Source organism: Diospyros lotus, chromosome 10 (assembly GCF_014633365.1).
Source record: "Diospyros lotus cultivar Yz01 chromosome 10, ASM1463336v1, whole genome shotgun sequence".
Taxonomy (NCBI): Eukaryota; Viridiplantae; Streptophyta; class Magnoliopsida; order Ericales; family Ebenaceae; genus Diospyros; species Diospyros lotus.
In genome coordinates, this window is record NC_068347.1 from 35,179,747 (window position 1) to 35,204,825 (window position 25,079).

Sequence of the window (25,079 nt, forward strand, 5' to 3'; positions counted from 1 at the left end):
AAGCCCAAGGGCTATAATGGAATTTAACATTTTGAGGAAATATAAAATAAAGAGTAAATTTGTAAACTTGAGTTAAAACTCAAAAATAAGACACCAACTTATTTATTTAAAAATTCGTGAAGCTCGACCTCAACCTATTTATTATATCTAATAGACATTTAAGTGAGTTCTTTGTCATTTTAAACTTTATTTTATTCAATATTTAAATAATCTATTAACAAAAGTTATCATTTATAAAGAGCGCACTTTATTTTAAAATATATTTTAATCAGTCATATGAGTTTATTTTCAACAGTAAACACCTTAAAAATTAAATTTAATTTGCTTATTAAATAAATTAAAAAATTAAATTAAATTTATTTATTTAACTAAATAAACAAATTTGAACTAACATTAATTCAGTTGAACTTTTAGTCGTTTAAATAGAATTAACAAATAACTATTTTTTTACCTTATCATAAAAAATATAAAGAGTTATTAAAGTTAACAAGTTAGTTAAATTTAAAAAAAAAAAAACAAAATGTTACGTCAACACTTAACTTTGATATTTAAGATAATATTTTATATTAATATAACATATAATACGGTGATTAATATATTAATATGTAAATATCATTTAAGATATTAATTTTTCTTTGAGAAAAAATAATATAGCATATTTAAATATTAAATGAGACATTTAATAAAGTAATAAAAACATTATACCTACCCCCCTGTACTTTGGAATGTGAAAGATACAAGGAGTTGAAAATATTAAATGGGCTTAGCCGAATAAAGGAATTGGGGTAGGACCCAGCTGATAGAGAATCTTGACCAGAATATGCCCAAATCATACGGGATGCTTTTGCCCTGCCGCATGGCAATGAGAATTTGGTAAGTTTGATTACTGAAATAAAAATTAAAGTTTAATAACTATGATTATAGAAATTAAAATATAATAACTAATTTATTACAAAATGTAAAATTTAGAAACAAATAATATAATTTACTCACAATTCTTTGCTCAGGTTGGCCCACAACCAAAGAAAAAAAAAAAAAGCCCACATTGTAGAGATTCCTTCTTTAAAATATCTATCCTATATGGTATTCTCATTGTTAAAGAAAGTCATGACTTAAAACATAATCCAAAAATTATGTATTTTTATTTTTGGTAACTGAAAATATATATAGCAAAAAAAGAAAAACTATACATAGGCAACGCTGGGGCATACCCCGAACATAACACATGTATATTGAAAAAACTAACTCATGACAAGACTCAGAAAATTAAGTCTCCACAACACAGAAATCCAACCCTAACACTTAAAAGAACTCTACCAAATACAATTCGGAGGGAGGCCCCAAATTATGTACTATAGTTATAAATTATGTATAACAGATCAAAAGTTTTATAATGACAAATGTTAAAAACAATCACACTAAAATAAAATGCAAAAAAACAGCCTAACCTACTAAAAAGAAGGATCTTGCCTTAATCCCAAGATCAAGTGAAGATTACAATTTTAGCCTGTTGGAATTGTATATCCTGCACACAAGCATTTAAAGCAATCATGTCCAACTTTCACAAAGAAATGCTGAGAGTGGCATTTTTAGGCTATTGGTACCGTTTTTTCTCTCACTTAACAAAGGCTACTGGATTGTTGGGTACACTATTAATCCATATTAATTAGGGTGATAATTGAGAATTTGATTTATATGATTGATGATTACCTCATGATCCCAGTGAGTGCATAAATTTAAGGCAACAAGTGAAATAAGTCTTGTACAAAAGTGAAAAGTTCATAAATGAGTTCCATCCATGGTCCCTGTAGCAGCTTGCCTAATGAGCTTATTTATTATACACCTACCCACCCATCATGTGAATAAACATGAGAGAGCGTGAGTAGCATGCCTCCAATATGCAAGACAAGCAAAAGATCACAGCACAGGGATTGCCACAACATAGTAAACATTTGATGCAGGATTGAAGTGTTTAACAGGAATGATGCTCACATCATCCCAAGCAGTGCAAGCTCTCAATGATGAAAACCCAACTCCAGTTACACCACACAAGCCTGGATTGTTCGGGCAGTTGAACCTTCATTCAATCTTTTCAAAGCTTGAGATCCAACGCACCAAAATCCTTACCATTAGTTTATATTTGTAGATAGTACCTGTTATCGTTAAAATACAATAATTTATTTTTATTTTTTTGCGTGAGAGAATGTAAAGTGCGTGGTTGATCACAGGAATTTCTAGAGACTTGTGAGTCTTGAGGGTTTTAAGAGTCAAGTGTCCCGAGAGTCTTGTTGCCAAGATGCGATGAGAGTGGAGTCTCATCACCGAGGTGCGCTGAGGGTCTTGTCACCAAGGCGCGCTGAAGGTCTCGTCACCAAGGCGCGCTGAGGGTCTCGTCACCAAGGTGCGCTGAGGGTTTGATAATCACGTGGATTTGGATGATCACGTGGCCCTTGGTGAGGCTGATGATCTGGTGGAGCTGACAATTTGGTGGGGCTAATGATCAGGTGACCCAAGATAATCGAGTAACCAAGGATAACCAAGTGATCCAAGATAACCGAGTGACCAAAGATAACCGAGGGATCCAAGATAATCAAATGACCCAAGATAATCGAGTGGCCTTGATAACCGAGTGGCCAAGATAACCGAGTGGCCTACAAGACGAGAGCACCATTAGGGAGCGGGTAGGGGTCCCCACGCAAACTCTCCGATGCCTAAATTAGTTCTCGAGAGCAAGAATGCGAAATTGTGTTGAGGAGCCCAAGAGTGCGCACCTTATGTCAGAGGCGTGGCCTCCTATTTATAGTGGAGGGTGAGGGGAGCCATATGGCAATCACGACAAGATTTTTGCGGCCCATTCCGGAGACTCTGCGACCCTTTTCAAGGGTTTCGAAGCCCATTCAACTAGTCGAGCGCAAACATTTCATGTCGACAAGAGGAGGGCCACTCGGTCATGACCAAGTGGGGGGCCACTTGGTCATGACCAAGTTGGGGTCCTTTCTTTTACTTCGATGCTTTTTGTAATTTCTTTTGGCCTTTGAGTGCAAGTATATCAACTTCAAACCCAATTTTCACCTTGATTAAACTTGAATTTCTCAAAACTCAAAACATAAAAGTTGTAGATAATTCTCTTATCTTTCCATAGGACTTTAAATCATCTCAATCGGAGCTCTTATGAGAGAGTTATGCCTGAAAAATCAAAGTAGTGTCGTACTCACTCAGCATAACGGAGTGCGTCATGAAAAGTGAGGGGAGATTGGTCTCCCACCCATTCGGTCATGACCGAGTGGGTCTTCATTCCCTTAGATTTGAGGGCCTCTTTTGTCTTTTGTCTTGGTTCGAATCCCTCTTTGCTCCGATACTTGACTCTGAGCCTTAATAGTGCAAGTGCATCAACTTAGAGCCCAATTTCAGCCTTGATGCGACCAAGATCTCTCAAAACTCAAAACACCAAAGTTGTAGATAATTCTCTTGTATTTCTATAAGATTTTGAATCACCTCGATCGGAGCTCGGATGAGAGAGTTATGCCTGAAAAACCGAAGTATTGTCACACTCACTCGGTCGTCATGACCGAGTGGGTCCTCCTCACTTGGTCTCGGCTCGACCTCTTGCTCCTTCGGCTTGTTTTCTTGATCTCCTGCAACCCGTTGGGCCTTTGGGCTTCATGTCCATATCTCACGACTCTTTTAGGTCTTGTGACTTTTCAAGTTTGCAGGGCATATTAATATCAGAAGTACAAACCAAAAAGAACAAAAAAGACCAGGAGGAACAAACATAAGAGGGAAGAAATTGAAAACCGAAAAAATAGGCCTAAAAGCTGAAACCGCCAGCTGCTTACCTAATTGAACTGATGATAAATGTATCAATATGAACAAATATCAATTGAAAAGGATTTTGATACTAGCATCTCTAAACACAAATCTCTGGGGCTTCACTGCTAAGCTAGAAAGTTTATAAACGACCACTATTTAAGACACATTTTGGCACAATCATAAACTAACCTTGAAAACTAGCCACTACTTAAAATAATAGTACTAGTTCCCACTGTTGCACCACCAAGACCAACAGAGATCCCATAGACCATGCCATGTGTGTTAAGTAACAAGTAACAGATGCATGTACCTTCTTTAATTTGTGGGCTGCTTAGATCCAAAGGAAGAACCAAGTTTTGATTGAACGGCGTCTCTGGCTTGAAGCGCAATGGCAGGCTTAAATCACCACTGTTAATTAAGCCAGGGAATTTGAGAGTGAAAACAAGCCAAAATCATAAAAATGATACTTTCATAATACTGTCTACTTCAAAATGAAATCAGTGTGCAAATTAGATAGAAAAAGAAAATTGGGTTACAAAATATTTTTCGTTAGCATTCATTACCTAAAAGCGGCATGAAGACATTTGATCTAGAACATGATTGTGCATTTCCAATTAATATGGACAACAGTGCTAAAAACAAATATTCAAAAGTTAGTAATATTGACGAAGAAAAACAAGACTTTTCTTACAAAATTAGGAGATTAATGTCAAACTTGTGGCAGTACAAGAACCTGAGCTACTCTAAATGAAATTGGCAGCACATAGACTTGGCTCATATAAGCCCTTCCATTTTAACTCCCACTTCCATGTGTTTAGGTGTAAGATAGCATCACAAGTCATAATCCAAGGCTTCAATTTGAAAAGGGATGCTTTGATACTTTGGGTAGGCTAAACTTCACGAAAAAAAAGTTCATAAAGTTGATTTAAAAAAGGGATGCATTCTGCTAGAATTCATAAAAAAAACTTCATAAAACTATACCCATATTGAATGTCATGGAAAATAAACTGATCCTAAAGTGTCCCAAGAGGTAGGTGGCCAAGTCCTCCCTCATTAATAATACTACTACAAAAGCCTTTAGTAGTCATGATATTATATCCCCACTATCAAGTTCATGTCTCAATTGTGCATCCTTCCCAGTGAATGGCAAACACAATTAGAGAAACACTCAAACCAGAACGGTACCGTGGTAAATTCTCCCACAGGTCAGTAGACAGCAGACAGATCAGACTTGAGAGCAATATGGCCAACACAAGTACAATATATTTATCTATTTGCAGGCTCAAAGAAGTCAGTAGACAGCATATGATACAGACTTACAGAACAGCATGGCAAAGACGAGTATAGTGCATTTATACCCACAACCAACACCCACCCCTAAAAGTAGTCATTCCTTCTTTTCTACAAGGTTAAATAGTAATTTATTCAGCATAACTAGGACGAGATGTGAAAAGTTGTATTGCATGTTCTTCAGTGTGATCACGTTTGCATAAATCCTGAAGCTTTTATTCAACAAACAAAGTTAATTTGTAAAGTAAATTTAGGTTGGTTTGGAACATAGTTGTCAAAGGCGCACAGCACACTGAAACGCAAATTAGTGCTTAGGGCCTAGGCACGAGGTGAAGCCCTAGCCTCACAAACATGAGGCGCACATTTATTCAAAATGCTTATACAATATTTATGCACTGTTATTTTTAATATGTACCTATAAGGAGGTAGATAGAAAGATGCAAACTTATAAAAAAAATGATAAATAACTAACCCTATAATAATAACTAATATTATTGCTGGAAAAAAAAATTAGTTTCTTCTAATTGCAAAAGAGATTAAAGGAAAGAAAAGAGTTATTGCAGAACACACAGCAAAAAACAATTACAAGAAAATAATTAATTTCTTCTAAATTAGAAGAACAAAAAAATTACAGCAGAATACACAATAAAAACAATTACAGTAAAACAATTAGTCTATTCTAAATTACAAAAGAAATTAGAAGAGAAAAAAAAAATCAGTAGAGCACACAATGTTCTTAGCAATTAGTTTCTTCTAAATTGCAACAGAAATTAGAAGAAAGGAAAAAAAAAGTAGAACACAGTGAAAAACAATTATAGCAAATAATTAGTCTCTTCTAAATTGCAAAAGAATTAAAAGAAAAAAAGAAATATGAAAGATAACAAATACATGCGCCATTCTCTAGCAAGTGAACATCACTGCTAAAGAAATCCGGCTAGTGGGAGATCCGGCAAACCACCGGATTACACAACTAGTTTTGCCTCTTACTGATATTGAAGAATATGTAATCAAATCGACAAGACATAAGATCTAAGATGACAAATGGACAAATAATAGGGTTTTGTATATACAGGCATGTGCCTCATGCGCCTAGGTAGGCAGCACCTCAAGCATGGCGCTGCACCTCGTGACTAGGTGCGCCTTCAACAACTATGGTTTGGAATATCCATAGCGTGACTGGGTATTTATGCAGTTTTCACTGGGTCCCCGATACACGTTCGCATCCTATACAAGAAAAGGGGAAATAAAAATGAATATAAAAGATTTAAGTGAAAGATCCAAGAAAATCAGGCTACATGTCAAATACCCACTTTTTTGTTATAACTTTGCAAGGGAAAAAAATCACAGAATGGAGGGTGGCTGGCTACATCAATAGAATCTATCGCCGTAGAATTGAACTTCAAAATTTTACAAGTCAATTATCTAGCACAAATTCCACTACAGGCCAAACTGATAACCAACATTTAGCAAATTTTCATCCAAAAATTTCTCACGGATCATTTTTACTAAAACCAAAAGGCCTGTGTTTAAGCCACTATGTACATTAGAAAAGTAATATTTAAGCGTCAATCGATTTCTGGAAAGCATCACTTGCTACAGCCAATAGAAACTCTCTTACTTTACTGAGCCTTTACTTTCTTAAATTTGTACATTAGGGATTCAATAGATTTCTGTATCCTGGAGCCTTCTGCTTGTCCCGCTGCTTGGGAGGCCAGGTGCAAACTTTGGATTCCACGACCCAGCCTGGCAATTGAAGGAGCGGCAGGAAAAGATTCGGCAACACATTCCATTCCATCACCATACACAAGCAACCCCGTGCAAGTAGCAATACTGCACCCAAATGTAGCCCATGGTAGAAAACCAATTGGCCGGACCTGTCGTTTCCTCATTATTTCATAAAATGCTGTTCTCATGGCCGAAAGGCTCGTTCTCTCTGCAGATGCTATCATGCTATGAGCCACAGCCCGGATTTTTTCAGTAGAAGCAGTTGCCTTCAAGGCAGACGTTGTTTTGGCTCCAGTGCTTGCAAATCCTGGGACTACCACTTTTGATGGACCAACAGTCTTACTAAGTGCTATAGCAACTGTTTTTTGGGTCTGGGTCATAAATAGTTTAAGCGAAGCAGGAACTTTGAAAGTAAGAACCTTCATGAAGGTTGATGCAGGTGCAACTTTTGACAGGGATGAAGCTCCTATAACGGCAGTGGCTCCAGCACCCACTGCCACCACTGGTTTACCAGTTAATAGTCCCTTTTTTCCATTGTGATTTGAGCTTTCATCATCATTCTCACAATTTGTGATCAGCTGTTCAATCATATCCTTGACTTCCACGGGTACAAGACTATTCCAATGTTGCCTGATACCAGCCAAGCTACTAGCATCAACTATTGCCACAATGGATTTAAACTTCTTAGTCTGGCTTCTGAGGGCCTGTGCTAGGAGAGAATATGACTTTTCCTCAACATCAAGCTCTGAAAACTCAGTTATAGCTGAGTCCTGGTCCCTCATTTTCTGAATAGGAAGCCGACCTGCATTGCTTAAAGCAATTCTCAATCCTTCAACTGCAATTCGAAAGATGTAAACTTCAGACAGGAGTTTGACATCAACTGTTTCTCCTTTGTTCACGTCCTTTAGCATCTTTTGAGCATTAGCTAAAGCCCTTCCAATAGATGGTATGCCAATAAAAATGTTGTGCAAATCTGCAAGCAAGGGATAAATGGACTGGGCAAATGGTGGGGCCTCATAATCTGCCGATGGCTGAAACTCTCCAGAACCACCCTCCAGAACAGAACTTGACTCAGTTAAATACGAAGATAATGACTTCATCATCTGAGGATGAATGTCGTTTGCAAGACGAAATCTCCTAGAGTTTAAGGGAATGACCAAATTCAAGTTTTGTGGAACCAAACTGTTAGATTGTAAAGCTAACGCTTGGAAGTTGTTTGTTGATTCAACTTCACCCATGGAACTTTTGTCGGAGCAACATGTCACGAACGGAGATTCAACCATCAAGAAGGACGAGCCAACTTGCTCAGCCACCCTTTTGGCAGCAAAGAAATGTTCATGTAAGCCAATTCCAAAAATCTCCTTGAAAACCAAGCTCCCAGCCACATTTTCATACCTGTCTTTGTTCACTTTATGAACAAAGCACCTCTTCAAAACCTCAAAAGACGAAGTTGGAACTGATTCATCAATGTCGGTCCTGACTTCAGTTTCTCTCCGGTGAATCTCATCCAATACGCCAGGACCCACTTGAACCACTACAGCATCAGGTCGAACTTCCCTAACAAGGTACTCAGTGTCCAAAACCGATCTCTCAGATAAATTCTGAACACATAGCATATATATCACAGCCTGAGATTCTGGTTCTCGCAGCGCAAAAACAAATTGTTTCGTGGATTTGGGCACCGACAATTTGCGAACTAATCCATCCGAAACTTTCAAGTCATCGAACTTCATCCACGAGAAAGGCCACAAATTTTGCACGTAACTCAAAACTATCGTTGCCATCAAATAACTTATCAATATTTAATAGCCGCATCAAAAGCCTCAAACCTAGTCAAGAAAATAGCCAGATCTTTTCCTACAAAATCTCCCAAACGACGGCTCAAATAAACATCAACAGGCCATTGATAACAGAGATAGATTCAAGTACCTGATTCGAGTGAGTGAGAATCCAACTTTCGATCTCGCTTTGGATGGATTGGTTCGTTTACCCCTCTCTCTCTCTCCCTCCCCCTCTGTGTCTCTCTCGCTCCCTCCCTCCGCGGCACCAGATAGTTCCCTTCGCTTGATAGAGATGGGATTTGTGGAAAAGCAATTTTGATTTGGGCTGGGGTCTCTTTGCCGTGTTTAACACGGGTCAGGTCGGGCCGGGCCGGGCTGAATCCATGACCCAACCGGCATTCATCGAACCGGACTGTAGCATGAATTTTGGTTAAAAAAAACCGTGCGACTGTTCGGATTCGTTAAATGAATTCGGACTTAAAATTGACTACATTACAATGATTTAGGTAACTCACGAAAGAAAAAAAATTGCAAGTTCTTTTATATGGATGCAATGTATTAAGACTTTGAATATGTCAATTGATCCAAGACATTATAAAAAAAGAAAAACAGCTCAGGATCCATTACCCATAGTTGGAACCTACCCGGGTAGTACCCGGATTTATGTGAATAAAGTCCAGCTATCAGTTGAGGTCCGTTTCAGTTTGGGTTGGGTTACTTATGATAATAATCTATTTTTTGTGAATTTATAATTTTATTTAATTATTTTAATTTTAACAATTAAATTTAAATTAACTCAATTAGATAAAATTTTGCTCAATATATAAAATTAATTTAAAAAAAATATTTTCATTCTAACTTCATATCTTATATGTCGTATAATAATAATATTTATAAAACTTATATATATATAAACAAAAAATATACATAACTTATAATTTGTTGTACATAATTTTTTTTTTTTTACGAGTTACGTTTTCTTTTAATTTATGTGTATATGTTAGTTCTACAAATATTATTATTATATGATAATTAATATATCAAATCAATATAAACATATTTTATCTAAATTAATTTTATATATTTAATAAAATTGGGTCTAATTGAGTCAATTTAAACATAATTTATCTAATATATTTTATTATTTTTATATACATTTTTTAAATTTTATTTTGGAATTAAGCCACCTATGGCTTATTTTTGCACAAATAATCGTCCCGTTGGCTAGATGGAAAAAATATGTTTATCTTGTAAGATGTATTTGAAAAACAAATTACAATAAATTAAAATATTAAAAATAAAACATAATAAATTGTGTATAAATTATAAGGGATTTGGAAGAAATTTATCTAATAATTTAACATGATAAAGTATAGATTTGTCTTTCCAAATTTTATTTATTTACTTAACATCAAATTGTAATATTTCATTTATAGTCTACATGTATTTGAAAATACTAATAATTCACCAACTCCAAACTCTTTACTCAAATTTTATATTTTTTTAATATTATAATGAGGGGTTTAAGGTTTAAAATTATATACTTATCTCACTTTTTGTAGAATATCTATCATGAGATGATACGTGACTTATATTACAAAGTGGCATATGCTACGATTTTCTTAATTATTAAATAAATAATTTATTAGATAATTTAATAATAATGTACTAAAAATCACCAAAAGCCACACGACTTGATCCATAACAGGTTGGACTATATAAACATCAATCCTCTGAGGAGATAAACATGATGAAATAGCCAATGATTTTTCTATTGCTCTACTTTACTATTCATTCCTAAACATTGAGTATTAATTTGATTATCGAAATCTATTATGAAATACGCTAACTTTGTATCTGTAAGAGTCTAGAGCTTCAAATCCCAATTCTCACGTTACAGATTAAACTCACAAATATTCGATAATTGAAAAATCAGCAAAAGCAGGGTGCCGTGCATAATTTAGGTAATAATTTTTTTTTGGGGGGGTGCAAATGTAATTTATGCAAAAAGTGGTTTGTTTATTAAAGATAAACCATGGGGTGATCAAATTATTATAATATGTTTCGCTTGCTTTAGAGTTTAACTTTCGACGATGACCTAAGAAAGTTATCGCCAATCTGACGCCAACACACCACGAGTTTCTCTTGCCTGCACCGTCGATGAGATATCTATCTCACAGTCGAAGCATGATTGGCTAATAATCACGTAATAGTTTGCAATGTTTCTCAAATTTAAGAATTAAAAAAAAAACTAACACAACAACATGCTTTCCCAATTTTAATTTGTAGTAATGTATAATTGAGTGCCCAACCTATATTTTTGTTTATGTATTTTTATTTTAATTAAATCTATAAATTTATATTTTTAAGTCAATTTATTTCATACACTTTAATATTTGTTTATTAAATTTATATTTTTTGATTATTTTTATTATACCCATAGATTTATATTTTGTAGTCAATATAATCCTTATACTTTGGCAAAAACATAGTGTAACGTATATTTTGTCATCTCATTTGATATTTTTTTATATAAAAATATATAAATTAAATTAATTTAAAAATACAGATACATGGATATAATCGAAATAACAAAAAATTATCACACGAAAAAAAAATTAAAGTATAGAGGTTTAATTGATTTAAAGATCAAGTTATGAGGTGTAATTAAAATAATAAAAAAAATTAAATAATTACACAAACAAATATGAAAGCATAAAAAGTAAAAATATGAATTTCACCTAAATGATTTATATTATGATGCTGTGTCACAAATATTTTTACTTATACAGAGGGCAAGGCTAAATTGAGCTATATTCCGATGCCACGAGGGTTAGGCTTATTGCGACTAGCAACCAAATAAATCTAACTAATAATGGCGCAGGGCTAGACAAGGCATGATAAAACATTTAAGACATCTAAATTCACCCATTCTAAATTATCATATAATGATAACATATATATATATAGTATTACAATGAAAAATAGGTCACATTTTTATATTTTTTTTTATTATTTCAATTACATCACAGATTTATATTTTAAAGTCAATTTAATCCATATGTGACAATTTAAATTTCTTAATTTTCAATTATATCCATAAATATATATTTTTGAATTAATTTAACTATTATATTTTAATATAAACAGAGTCTGTAATTTGTCATATTGTTTTATCTCTTTTTTATGTAGAAGAATACAAAAATTAAATTGATTCAAAAATTAAGTTCAAGATATAATTAAAATAATAAAAATTTAAATAATCACATAAAAAAATATAAAAATATAATGATAAAAATATAAATTTGGTGACGAAGAATAATTAGACAAACTTGACCACATTATTCAATACTTTTATAGAGAGATGACATGTTGTGTTGCTCAACGCGGATTAACAAGGGGGTGTGGTGTGTAGACCCTATCACCTCTCATGGGGCTTATGCCGTGTCTTTAAAATTGTCTATGTCGGACAATTGTTATATTGTCCGGAGATAACATAATAATTTTATATTATTTATTTATTATAAACCATAAATCATAAACCATATAACGCGTTTTTTAAGTATTTTTGTACCCCTGGTAAGTTAGAATATTATGGGCCCGCCAAGAGTCGGAGGGCCAAATGTCGGTAAATTTAAATTTAGCCAGCATGTCGCAATCTTTTTATTGGAAAGAAAAAATTTGAAAAGAACAGGAGGCCGAGTTGTGAATTTAAAGCAAGAAAACTCTCTCTCTCTCTCGATCTCTGCATATTCTTCGCATCTCTGCGTCTTAAATACCCCTCTTGTATCCAATTCGCGCTATGCTTCCAATCTCCTCCCGGCCGGACGACCTTCAATTCTGCTCCTTGCACTAGTATCCCGGTGCCCGTAGCCTCCAGATCTGGCCGAAAAATCAACCCCGACGAGTTTTATTATCTTTCCTTTGCTTTGCTAGGACGCTCGGTTTAGAGATCGCGTAGTTAATTGGAGGTCGGTGAGTCTATTTGATTGCTTATGCATAACTTCCGTGGATTAGAGGTTCTGGTACTTTAGCTGAATTTTGATTCTGAAATGCGAGATCTGGTTTACATGCCATGTGTTCTTTACGGAAAGATCTATTGCGCGAGATTCTATCAACGATCTGACATGGTATAGAAAAAGTTAATGCATGTAGGAAATTTGACCTTACAGATGGAGATTGGTGTTGGTTATTTCAATATCAAATTGAAGTTTGGTTTCCTTCCTTTGGCTAAATCTCATATAATTTCTGCAATCGGTGTATGTATGCATTCGTACGCGTATCAATATTTGTGTTCATTTATATGCTCTAGGTTGGCAGTCGACAGAGTTGAAATCCCAACCGCTTTTCCCCGGATTTTGATTTGCATTGCTAGCCAGTTCTCTATAAACTGTTATGCTGGATGGTAACGATCACGTGTTATTTTGGTACTAAGCTGTTCCTCTTAGCTTATTGCACTAGTTACTTTTGCTCTGGCTGCTTCTGATGGCAAGATCTTGTCTGGATTGCTCCTTGTTTATTTAACTTGAGCTAGTTCGGCGGTTGCTGTTTTGTGTGTATATATTCTATTCGAAAGTATTTCCAGTTGTTGAGCAGTAGGTTGTTATCATTTTCAATTACTGTACATTTATTATAAAAAATGGACTGCGAGTGTCTATTATTGTTTTTGACTGCCGCTCATGTTATGTTTTAGCTGTTCTCGCATCTTATTGCACTGGTTCATGTTTTGTAGATTCAATTCTGAATGAAGTGAGGGTCTTTTCAGTTAATTAATGAACAACGGGATGATAGAGTGCAGCGTCTGTCATTCCAAGTTGGTGTCTCCAAATACCAAAGCTGTGTCAAGGGCTTATGACAGATACAGGAGCAAGATATCGTCAAAGCAACGGGCTCTCAATGTCTTTTTGGTGGTTGGCGATTGTATCTTAGTTGGTTTACAGGTGATTAAATCTCTAATTGCTTGATAGTATTTCCTCAGAAACAGGACAATTTGAATTATGGCCTGGTTGCTGCATAGAGTTAGGTTTTTGTTCTCTATGTGAACTCAAATTGCTTGATAACATAATGAAAATGTGTTCCATTGGGTCCTTGAATATATTGGGAGAGAGAACTCTTCATGCCGTCAATTCTCCTGTCTGTTTGGTCCTCTGATAACTGGACAAGCTCTATATAATATGGCAACTTTTAAGAGACCAGTTTGGTCGTTTTGTAAACACCAAAATTTCTGTTACCTTCGTAACTAGTAAATTCTAAACTCTAATGTATTTAGTCCTTAACCAATAATAATAGACTGCTTCACCATATCAGCGACATTTATTTTGGAACGTAAACCATGTGCTGACAGCTAATTGGTGAACTAGCTTACCCATATGGAAAAGGATAAAAATGAAGTTTCAACTTATTCAGATCCATTTGGTGGGATTACCCTTTTCCTGAAGCATATGGGTCTATTGTTCACCAGAAGGGTGTTAGAACTTAGAAGCAATCTGTGCTTTAACAGTGAGTTAATCTTACGTTTCTTTTTAGTTGGTTAACGCTGTAGATGTTTTTGCAAAGATGCTCAAGGTTTTGTTCTTAATTATTCAATTGTTATTTTTTTATCATCTCAAGAGGTTTATTGATCAATGCTATCATGCAAATTAAACTCCCTTGAGTTAGGCCTTTATTCTTCTGAAAATTTAATATTAACTACTCTTCACTAAATTTATCCAATCTACTTATTAGGCATGCCTAGAGCAGTTGTATTTCCACAAATTTCAAATTTCCCCTTATCATCTTTGCCATCCAACAGTTCTACCAATAAATTCTTAACGATGTCAATCAAAGTAAGGAAGGGTATTTGTCTGCAGGGAATGATGCTATGCTGTAAAATTTGAATGGAAAAAGAATCTCTAAAAGTAATTTCGTGCTTAATAATGATTTATTTTTGTCCCATAATTAGTACTATGACAGACTTAACTAAATTTTACTTGCCAGTAAGGAAATATGAGTGTTTTAGGAATCTTTTGAATTACTGGTGGCCTACATATAGCTTTTCTTTCTGTAAGACGCTGGTTAAAACAAATTTTGTGTGCCTTATATTGAGTGTAACTGAATCTGTGTGTGCGTTTAGGGTTTAGGGAGGGATTAGTGATCACTTTTTAGTTGTAAATATGACTTTCATGGAGTTTGACTTGACTTCAAAATTTGATTGTTTGGTTTGCTGCTTCATTGACTTAGCCCCTCAAGTAGGTTGATGTGTAGGCTTAGTTTGATAGCCATGATAATGACAGTTTGTTTTCAGATTCCTCGCTGCATGAACAGTTGTTTTTGTTGTGCAAGTACTAAGTATTTAGATAACTTTTTCCATTGCACACACAAAAGTAAGACCAGAAAAATAGCACTCCAAGGTGACCATTTTTTTCTATCCTGTTAAGGATGATACCCCCCCCCCACAAAGAAGGAAAAGGTTGCTCTGAATATGTTACTGTTTTTTTCTTTTTTTGGCCCCAAATAGGTGAATTAACTTTCCTGTGAGGGTGTTTAATATATTTTTCATGTAAAAGAAATTGGATGAGTTGTTTTGAGCACTGCATTAATGTAAGGACTGTTCCATAACACAGATTTTCTCTTTTCCCTATATGCAGCCTATTTTAGTTTTTATGTCCAAGGTGGATGGGAGTTTCAAGTTTAGTCCTATCAGTGTTAACTTTTTGACAGAGATTGCAAAGGTTCTCTTTGCTGTTGTAATGCTCTTGTTACAGGTAAGATTCTCCCCAAGCGTCCAACTTGAATATCCATCCTTTTTTGTGTGTGTGTATTCACTTATCTTCATGGAGCACATGGTACTGACCTATGTTGATTGAAGCAAAAGAGCTTTTGATAGAGTTTGTGAATTAGTTGACTGTTAAATTTTTTTTCTATAATTTTATAAGTTGAAAAGAAAAGTTTCCATAATATCACATTGTCCTACCATGTGATGAATATTTTTAGATTTTGTTATAGCAGGATAAAATTGAGTCCACTGATGTTTGGTGTACTGAATTTAGTTTATAAATGTGGATGGTGATATTTTTAGTATGAGGACCAAGCAGTTAGGCTATTCTGGATATGCATTTAGTATCTAAATCACAAGTAATGGAGTAAGAACTATAGATACTCAAAAACAGTAGAGAAGGCTGTGAAGGTGTTCGTACAGGAATTTTTTTGATAAGCTAATATACTGTGTAGGATATATTTTAGATGGTATTATCATTCAAAGAAATAAGAAAGAACAAATTGTTGTTGATGCTTATAGATCTTATTAGTACTCAATCTATGTATATAGGTATTATATAGTTCTGTACCAACTACCAAGTCCTATATATGCCTTCTGTGACATCCTAAATCTTGGTTGTTTCTAAAAGTTAATATGCTTGTGAAGCATATCAATTTTGCAAATTACAAAAATGCTTGATGGAATTTGCAGGCCAGGTCCCAGAAAGTTGGAGAGAAGCCGCTCCTCTCCATTTCCACTTTTGTTCAGGTAACATACTTATTTGTCACTTTTGTATTTTTATATTTTGGTCACAGGCTTGGAGTTAAATGGCCTAAAGGTACATCAACATTTTATGGTTGAATTGGGCAAAAGAATTCTAGGATTAAACGGGAATCCAGATATAATGTTTTGCAATGAGGACGAGAACTCTAGGAATCCCATGTAGAACTCCTTAGAAATGATCCTTTAAGTTAATGCTGTGAGAAGCATCATGCATGGGACAAAGTTGTACAAGCTTCACATAATTGCTCAGAATCTCAATTCTATAATTTGAAAGATCAGGCACATATTTGTTTGGTCTTCTTTTAATTCTAATATGACCAGATCAAATAATCAAGAGATTAAGAAAGTTTGACCAAATAAAGTATTCCATACCTAATAGGATAGGACTCTGGTAAGATCCATTAACATTAATTGATTCATAATATGATCAATGGCTGGCCACTGTAATTGTTTTCAATAATTTAAAAAATATTAGATTAACCTTAACTTCTAGAATCTAACAAAAAATCATTAAATCCGTATGGTAGCACTCTGCCACTCCATTATATATAAATACGACTAAGACTGGACATAAGCATGATTATGAAAAAGGCAATGGTGCTTTGTGGAGAAGGGTCTTGTTATATCCGTTGGTAACTTGCTGTTTATAATGCGTGTAAAGTTGGCTGGGTAGATAATACCAAAATTGGTCTTTTTCCTTATCTTCTTCCTGGCAATACGCTAAATCCATGGGTGATTTAGGCATTTAACATGCTTTAGTGGGACTTATGAAGCATTTTAATTTGAAGCGTGTGTTCTTCAGTAGTTCCTTGTCTGTTAGCTTCAAGAAAAGATATTCCTTTCCAGTATAGATCTTGTGGTCATAGCCTCTTATATTGTAAAGGTAGGTGCATGTTTGTTTTAGAGTTAAATTTCTGCATTTGATGATATTGTTATTACTGAACATTGGGGTTTGCACTACAGTCAAGGATCATCTTTAAGCTTGGGATTTTCCTTTATTTCTGTTACATTTTCATTTCCCCCTCAATTTTATGTTTTTTGATTTGTTTGGTCTCCCTAATATAAACATCTTTTACGTAACGGATTGCCCCCATCAACCTGCAGTGGTTGGACCAGAACTAAGTTGCGTGTTGCATTAATGGTCTGTAATCCTTGCTTATACTCAAGGATTGTCTTCAACTTTTATGTTTTCCTTTCCTGTTTTACAATTTAATCTCCCCCCTTTTTTGAGCTTTTTTGAGTCATTGATTCTGCCTTTTTGCAAATAATCCCAAGGTCAATAATGTATTCTACTGCTGCCAGGAATCCATACTGGTTGGACTGACGCTAAGTTGTTCCTTGTAATTGTATTAATGATCTCTATCCTGATAGCACATCATTTTATACTTCCTGCAGGCAGCTCGCAACAATGTGCTACTTGCAATTCCAGCATTTCTCTATGCCATCAATAACTATCTAAAGTTCATCATGCAGGTAGCATTCTTTATGCAGGTGCTTTTGGCATATGTATATACTTGTTGACAGCATTTTATGGGCATCCTTTTTTGACATAAGAATGAAGTCATGATTTTTCTTGTACTATTTTTCCATGCCAATGCATAATGCTTGTCTGCTGCAAAAGTACCCATTGGCATCTTTGAAAATTGGATATAGGGGCTTTGCCCATGAGTCCATGACTAGATTAGATGTTTGGTACTACAATTGCATGCCTAAGTTTTATTTGCTACTTGGCACCTGAAATGTGTGTTAGATGGCAATGTAATGAACTTTAAAGGGATTATAGAACATCTAGGTTATGCAATCTAAAGTTGTTTCTGAATAACGAAGGTTGACATAGGATGAAAGGCTTGAGTTTGTTATGGTTAAACCCAAGCCATTAAAGTATTTATCCTAATTACTTCGTATTGGCTATCTTCTTCCGGGCACTTCCATTATGGTCCTTGGTTAGGTAGAGAGTTTCCTCTGACTGGCTTCTTTTGTTTGGGGCATAAGGTATTGAGGTACTATTAAATTGGTTTTGGAAGGTAATTAAAATATGTCCTGGACGCAGAATTCTCAACAAAATCCTAATTTGAGAGGGCCGGACTTCTTGTGACTTGATGACCTTTTTCCAGCTTTTATCAGGAATCTGTATCTATGCTTTTCATGGAAGTTTCATTCATTGCCTTGTATTGCTTCAAGTGTGAAAATTCAGGGATGTTGTGATTAAAATTGTATAGTGTTTTAGAAAATACACTTCTTGCTACAATATCTGCTAGCTTTGACTACCTGCAACATTTTGTCACTTTATTCTCAAAGTGAATGTAAATTTACAACCTACAGCTCTCAAATGCATTGCTTGTTCTTTGTCATCTAGGATACTTGCAACAAAATCTGATGCATCATTTTCTTTTGAAAATGAGTACTTTTTCCATTTTGTTTAATTTGTATCTGAAACTTATTTCTATCCTTTTATGTAATTTTCTTTTTATGCTTAATCAACTTGTAATCTAATCACAAACTACTGCTCTCCATTTTAATGATCTGCACATTGGAGAGCTGCTTAGTTCCCGAGTTACTATATGGGTGACTAGTAAAATCTAGGATGATATTGTATGTTTCATCAAACCTCCTCTTTTTCTTTTTGCAAGGTAAACCCCCTCTTTTTTTGTTGAAAGTTGGTTCTTTCGACTCCTGTACTACTTGTTTTCATGTCAAATACATGTCAGGAGTAATTTTTTAATCAGAAGAACTTCCTTTGCAGCTATATTTCAATCCTGCAACTGTGAAGATGCTGAGCAATCTGAAGGTATATTGATGTTAACTTAAATTGTTGTAGTGCATTTGTGATTGGATTTCAAATGTCTGATTCCACTCCTGTTTCCAGATGCTTCTATTCCATTTTCGACACTTGCTTCATTATTTGTACATTGATTTCTATGAAAAATTACCCACAACAAACTGTTCATTTTGATTAGTACAGTCTTTGTTGGTATATACAGATTTGGTGTATAACTCCGTCAGTCTTAGCTTCTGGTCTTTGAGGAAATATTGATTTTGCCTTTTTATGTTTTACTTCCTGTTCAGTTAGATTATCCTATTCTTTGAAAAGGGAGTTACTCTATATCACATTATAGAGGCTCACAACTCAGATAAGTGAATAACATGTTCCTGTGCTGTGGCTCTTATGCTCTTATACCAGATACTACTTACTAGTACTTATCTTGATCGACTGTGGTCATGACTCTGAACTGTTTCTTGAATCTCTTAGACTTAAAAAGCCTCCCCTTGACTAAAAGGGCCTGAGACTTGGAAGTTCCTTTGGCTCTTTTTCTCCTTTTCCAGAAAAGGTGCTTGGAACTTCCTTCTTGTATATGGCCCAATTTAGAGGATAATTCAACAATGGCAGTCTTATCAGTCAGCATTTTGATGTTGAAATGGTCTGGTTGGATTTATGGTAAGATTGGTTTTACAGTCCCATAATATATTTTGAATCATGCTAAATGTACACCACTTTTGTACATCTTGGGCTACATAAGGAAGTATTATGACCAAAATATCCCTCGCCTCACATGTGCCTCATGCGCCTCTATGCGGCTCATGAGGGACTTTTTTGTCATTGGTACACTTTTATGTAGTCCAAGGTGTACACAAAGGTGTACTAATAGTATTTTCCATATATTTTATGCTAACTGGCAAGCCACTAGAATTAGTGTTGAAGTATTGGGAATGCTGCGTATTTGGCATGGTAACTGTAAATAAACCAAAGTTTAAAGATGCTCAGAATATTTATGATGATTTTATAAGTTCTATTTGATCCAGGAAAGGTAAAAAAAAAGAAAAAAGAAAAACAACAGGAATGTTCCAGTGGTATATGCTTGCATACAGGATTGTGGTAGACATTTTCTTGTGTGTAGGGTACGTTTCTGGTGAAACTATTGTTATATTGTTCTTGTTAACTGCAGGTCCTGGTAATTGCTATTTTATTGAAGATAATAATGAAGCGTCGGTTCTCCATAATTCAGGTTAATTTCCTATCCTAATTGGTCTTATTTTTGAGCAATTTGGTTATTTATGTGCCATGGAGAAACTAGTTCCATGAATTATCTAGGGAATCACATATTAAGACAGCACTGGATTTTTTAATTGGTTCAGTGTATTGGCTATTTCACCTTTTTTTTTTTTTGTGGCAGTGGGAGGCTCTTGCTCTATTGCTAATTGGGATTAGCATAAACCAATTGCGGTCCCTACCTGAGGGTACTACTGCTCTGGGTCTTCCTGTTGCATCTGGTGCATATTTGTATACACTGATCTTTGTAAGTGACTTTAGGACTTCTCTATAAATTAATCTTGATGGTCTCTTGACATTTCTTTGAAACTACTGGCTATTTGTCTGTTTGACCTGAGTAGTGATTTATGCATTTTGTTTTTTTCTAGTAATATGGGTTAAGGCTTACTTTAGGAATTGAATGTGCAGGTCACAGTTCCATCTTTGGCCTCGGTCTACAATGAATACGCTTTGAAGAGCCAATATGAGACAAGTATTTATCTTCAGGTGATTAAAATTGTCTATGATCTGTTTGTATGCAGTCAATGAAATATTGTGATTTCCAGTATGTATCATTGTGGTACTTTTAACAGAGATTGGTATTTCTTTTAGGTCTGAGATTTTATCTTATCTTACTCTAGTTCATGTAACTCAGCAAGATGTTTTTGTATTGGTTTCATTTGTTTTATGAGAAATGTCATCTCATATGCAGATCTAGCTGCATTCTATGAATACTTTGAGAATTGGATATGAGGTTGTTCCTGGTTTTGCATGCAAAATCTTGGCATGTACCTTTTAATTATTGCTATCATTATAGAAAAGATGAGGTTGTGAGCACAAATGTTGAATCCTTGTTTTGACCTTGGTTGTCAGTGGTATCATCTATTGGAATTTTCTTCAAAAAGTTAGTTTTATTGACATCAAGGGAAACCAGAATTATGTCTAGTAGAGTCAACATCCAAAAAATGGTGCATAATGCAATTCTGTGACCCAGCTTACCTTGTATATAATTCGTCACCAAATTTGGTACTTGAGACTCCTCTATCATATTTCTATTTGCTACCAATACAAGTTTTCTGCATTGTGAAAAAAAGTTAGTTACAGCCAGATTTTGTGAACTTCCTATTTGACATATTTGTCTGGTTTACAGAACCTGTTTTTGTATGGATATGGTGCTATTTTCAACTTCCTTGGAATTCTCGTAACTGCCCTTGTCAAAGGTATGGAGGCTACTTCATCCACAATCTAGTCAATTAATGCATGTCATTCTGATATTAACTGTTTAACATATTGAGCTTTGTAATTCAAATTTTGTGGGATCTGAGGCATGATATTCTTTCATAAGTTCACCTCCTCCAATGAGTGAATGCTTTAGGCAGCTTATCTTTTGTGTTATGTTCAACAGTTGTATAAAAACCAACTATATTGGAACCTGATGCATTAAAATTACTTTGTTATTGGTCCTTGACTTGCTGTCTTGCCCTAGCTCCAATCCCTTAAGCTTTCCAGCAGCTACCCAGCTAGAAATGCATAATGAAAATGCCTTCTTGAGTTTCCTTCTTTCTTCCACTTCTCAATGTTACAGCATTAAAGTGATTGTACTTCAAGAACTCTCTTTTTTGAGATGTTAAGAAGTTAGGTGATCTTATTTACGGACCATTTTATTTATTTTCCCAGCGGTAGACTAGATGAATGTGGCGTGGATGAGACATATTTGAATTTATAAGGAAGTTGAATTTTCTGTCTTTCTGTTCATAATTTGAACAAAACCATCATATTTAGGAGGACCTTCAATGGGAATCCAGAACCTTCAGAAATATTTGGTCTCTCTCTGTGTCTCTCTCTTCCTTTTCTCTTATTTGTTTAATCTTTCAAAATGTTACTTAGAAGAAAAGTAAATATTTAGTGCTTTTTGTTTATAGCTTGTGCAGAAATCTTCCATATTTAAGAGAATCTTGACTGGAACATCAGTTGTCTTTAGAAATTTTATCAGTGAATTGAAATGGATGTATTTACAAATTTTATTTTAGTAGCTTGTCTTGAAGGCTCTCATTGTTGTTAGCAGCTATTGCCTTTGTGTTGGATTGGAACACGTAACCCCATAATTACTCAAGGGAACCTTTGGATAAGGAGCTATGCTTGGTTCATGGGATGTGTGGATCTGATGTTGAGTTGTTCCTGATTTTGTTTTGTTTAATATGCAGGCCCTAGTAGCTTTGACATCTTGCAAGGCCATTCAAAAGCTACCATGCTTCTTATATTCAACAATGCAGCCCAAGGAATACTATCCTCCTTTTTCTTCAAATATGCAGGTTAGATAGATTTCCATTGTATTTTGAGGACTTTGTTCATTTTAACTAGTTTTAGGTGTTGCCATACACATCTGATGCTGTATGCATCATATGTGAGTTATTTCACGGTTGATTTTCTTTCTTGCAATCTCATTGAGTTGAAGTTTGTTTGATATGAGCAGATACCATATTGAAGAAGTATTCATCAACTGTTGCTACTATATTCACTGGAATAGCATCTGCTGCTTTATTCGGGCATACCCTGACTATAAACTTCATCTTAGGAATTTCAGTTGTTTTCATCTCAATGCACCAGGTACTCCTAGAAAAAAAGGGGAAAAAGATCCATAATCGCTACCATGTGATTTTCTGACTCACCTTGTTTTTCATTTTCTCCACTTCAGTTCTTTTCACCTCTTTCAAAGGTGAAGGATGAACCGCAAAATGGGATGCTGGATTTTAAGGATAACCACAGGTATATGCTTGTTCATTTTCTATGTATGGTCAATATGCCTTTTTAAGGACATGGGAGAACTAATTTTCTCATCTGTGTGAACTGATATACCTGCTTACAAATAAACAGAAAGGTCTGATAGATTATTTTGAATAAATAATGTTATGGAAATGCGACTGTCTGATCACGAATGGATGGATGAATTGCAACTTTCTCACCTGAGGCATGAATTGGCAAAAATCCACTTCTGCGCTGTATTTACTAAGACTGCTTTTTTGGCTCATTGACTGGTACCATTGTTCCATTTGTTGTATTGATGCTTGATTCCAAATTGAACTAGTGCTTGATTAATATCCCAAGTACTCCTACCATATTAGCTGCCAGATGCTGTGAACTGCGATGAATAAGGCCATGTGGAAACTTGAAAATGCAGCTGCCTTTCTCTACATGCCCAACCATCATACCCTGTTCCATAAAAGATCTTATAAATCCAGAACCATTAACAGCGGAAGTTCTTTTTAACCTACAAAAGAGCTGTTCAGAAGGATTTTCAATCGGGCATGTTACACATTTCCACCTTAGGTTACTCCAAACATGCTGAATCAACTCTCACGTATCTCCAAAACGCTAACCTCATAGCTTCCTCTCAATAATTCTTCTAAAACACTCATTCCCCCAGGTTTCTGCTCCTTCCTACCATCATAGTTAACATAGCATACCAATTTCTTTAGTTTCTCTCTGTGCAGTTGAGGTACCCTGTTTGTTTATCTCTAGTTATTAGGTTTGGTCTTTTCCCCCTATGGGCCCCACCCCCTATGGTTGTTACCTCTATTGTTAAATAAGACCGTAGCACTTAAAAAGGAAAATAGTCTCTTCTTAAAAAAAAAAAAAAATGGTTCCTCTTGGTAATGGTTGCTTCTGATGCATTTCCTCCTTGAGAACAGTACAGATTGATGGGTCATGGGTGGTTTTTTTATTCTTCAGCCTTTTGTTTTTCACTTTTTAACTGGTTGTTCACAAGAAACTTAAATTTATTTACATTTTTGGATTTTTTACAACTCTATTCTTTTTGATGTGCCAAGTTTTAGGTCAAGGGATTCATCTTTCATAAATATGGCTGCCGGAGCAAATGAGGAGGTGCAAATCTTTGTATAGTTTGCCTTCTAAGCCCATAGTAATTCCTTTTGTTCCTTCTGTTGAGACTCGTAGTTTTCATCTTTGAAGCTTTATCATTTTTCAGGCTAGTCATCGTGTAGAATCGGATGAAAGGCGGCCACTTCTTCCCACTTAAGGTGATTCAGGGGTATGTTTCTGAAACTTATCATTATTGCTGGTTTCATTCATTTTCCACCTTGTTAAATCACACGAGACTTTGCCTGTTAATAGCAGATATATTGCAGGGTTCTGGAGAATAATTCTTTTTGGCTCAAATGAATAAAACCGGAAAGGAGTTTCTTTTGCATCCTCCATAAATTCCTTCCATGTTTGATGGGTTTCCTGTATTTGTCGCGTAGAAGCCTCTTCTCAAGGGGGGGGGGGGACTTGGAATATAGGCCTTTCAGTTACCGGCCACCCGGGTTTCTGGTGGTGGAAAAAGGTTTTATGTAAAGGACAGCAACATGGCTCCATTGCTGCTCCGTCTCCGCTCTCACAGCCATTTCAATACCTTTGGTCATATCAATACACTCCTGCAACTCCTATTTGTAATTCTTTTTGTTTTTTCTTTTGGACCTTTTTCTTCTGTTTTGGGTTTTCCCATAGACCAGGGTCCAGGTATAGACCACTTTACACTTCCTCTTATTGCTTCAGATGTATCAATTTTTTAAAATATTATAAAATCTATCATGGATTAGAATTTTGATAATTTTGAGTTCAATTTTTGTTTTTAGGCTCTAAAAGGTTGTTTTTTTTTTTTTTTAAATCGTGTTACTCTCTGGACTTGTGACTGTCAAATAATTATTAGTTGAGTGATATATTCAGTCTATTCAATCAATTACTACCACCAAAAACTCCCCTCATTAACCCTTTACTTGTGCAGTTCAAGAGTGACTATAAATAATATAAACAATTGCTCTAACGATAATGGTTAAGTTTTAATAAACGTATTTTATTTTTTGACAAGATGTAATTATTTTTATTTTTTAAATAATTAAAGCATGATACATTTAATTAATAAAAGTAT

The 25,079-nt window shown here is 35.0% G+C and overlaps 2 protein-coding genes across 12 annotated transcripts; one reads left to right on the forward strand and one right to left on the reverse strand.

The window, feature by feature from the left end:
- Positions 1-6,639: 6,639 nt before the first annotated feature.
- On the reverse strand, positions 6,640-8,782 carry LOC127812248 (uncharacterized). The gene has a single exon (XM_052352635.1). It carries the CDS (start codon positions 8,607-8,609, stop codon positions 6,720-6,722), a length of 1,890 nt encoding a protein of 629 aa, XP_052208595.1. The 5' UTR covers positions 8,610-8,782; the 3' UTR covers positions 6,640-6,719.
- A 3,504-nt stretch (positions 8,783-12,286) lies between these two features.
- LOC127811944 (CMP-sialic acid transporter 2) lies at positions 12,287-24,761 on the forward strand. 11 transcript variants are annotated; one of them, XM_052352161.1, is made up of 17 exons: positions 12,287-12,581; positions 12,919-13,033; positions 13,339-13,546; positions 15,233-15,349; positions 16,054-16,110; positions 17,521-17,598; positions 18,869-18,913; positions 20,070-20,129; positions 20,298-20,420; positions 20,582-20,659; positions 21,303-21,372; positions 22,357-22,464; positions 22,626-22,759; positions 22,848-22,918; positions 23,980-24,034; positions 24,138-24,200; positions 24,287-24,761. In XM_052352161.1, exons 3-16 carry the CDS (start codon positions 13,379-13,381, stop codon positions 24,186-24,188), a joined length of 1,215 nt encoding a protein of 404 aa, XP_052208121.1. In that variant the 5' UTR covers positions 12,287-12,581; positions 12,919-13,033; positions 13,339-13,378; the 3' UTR covers positions 24,189-24,200; positions 24,287-24,761. The 11 variants fall into 11 exon arrangements, with proteins under 11 accessions (XP_052208121.1, XP_052208124.1, XP_052208119.1 ...); XM_052352164.1 differs by having other exon boundaries at positions 13,372-13,546; XM_052352159.1 differs by having other exon boundaries at positions 12,287-12,577.
- The last annotated feature ends 318 nt before the right edge of the window (positions 24,762-25,079 follow it).

Coding starts and splice junctions, on each gene's coding strand:
- LOC127812248 (XM_052352635.1), bottom strand. CDS start 8,609: ATGGCAACGATAGTTTTGAGTTACGTGCAAAATTTGTGGCCTTTCTCG.
- LOC127811944 (XM_052352161.1), top strand. CDS start 13,379: ATGAACAACGGGATGATAGAGTGCAGCGTCTGTCATTCCAAGTTGGTG. Junction 16,111..17,520: donor CCATTTCCACTTTTGTTCAG/GTAACATACTTA, acceptor TACTTCCTGCAG/GCAGCTCGCAACAATGTGCT. Junction 17,599..18,868: donor ATCTAAAGTTCATCATGCAG/GTAGCATTCTTT, acceptor CTTCCTTTGCAG/CTATATTTCAATCCTGCAAC.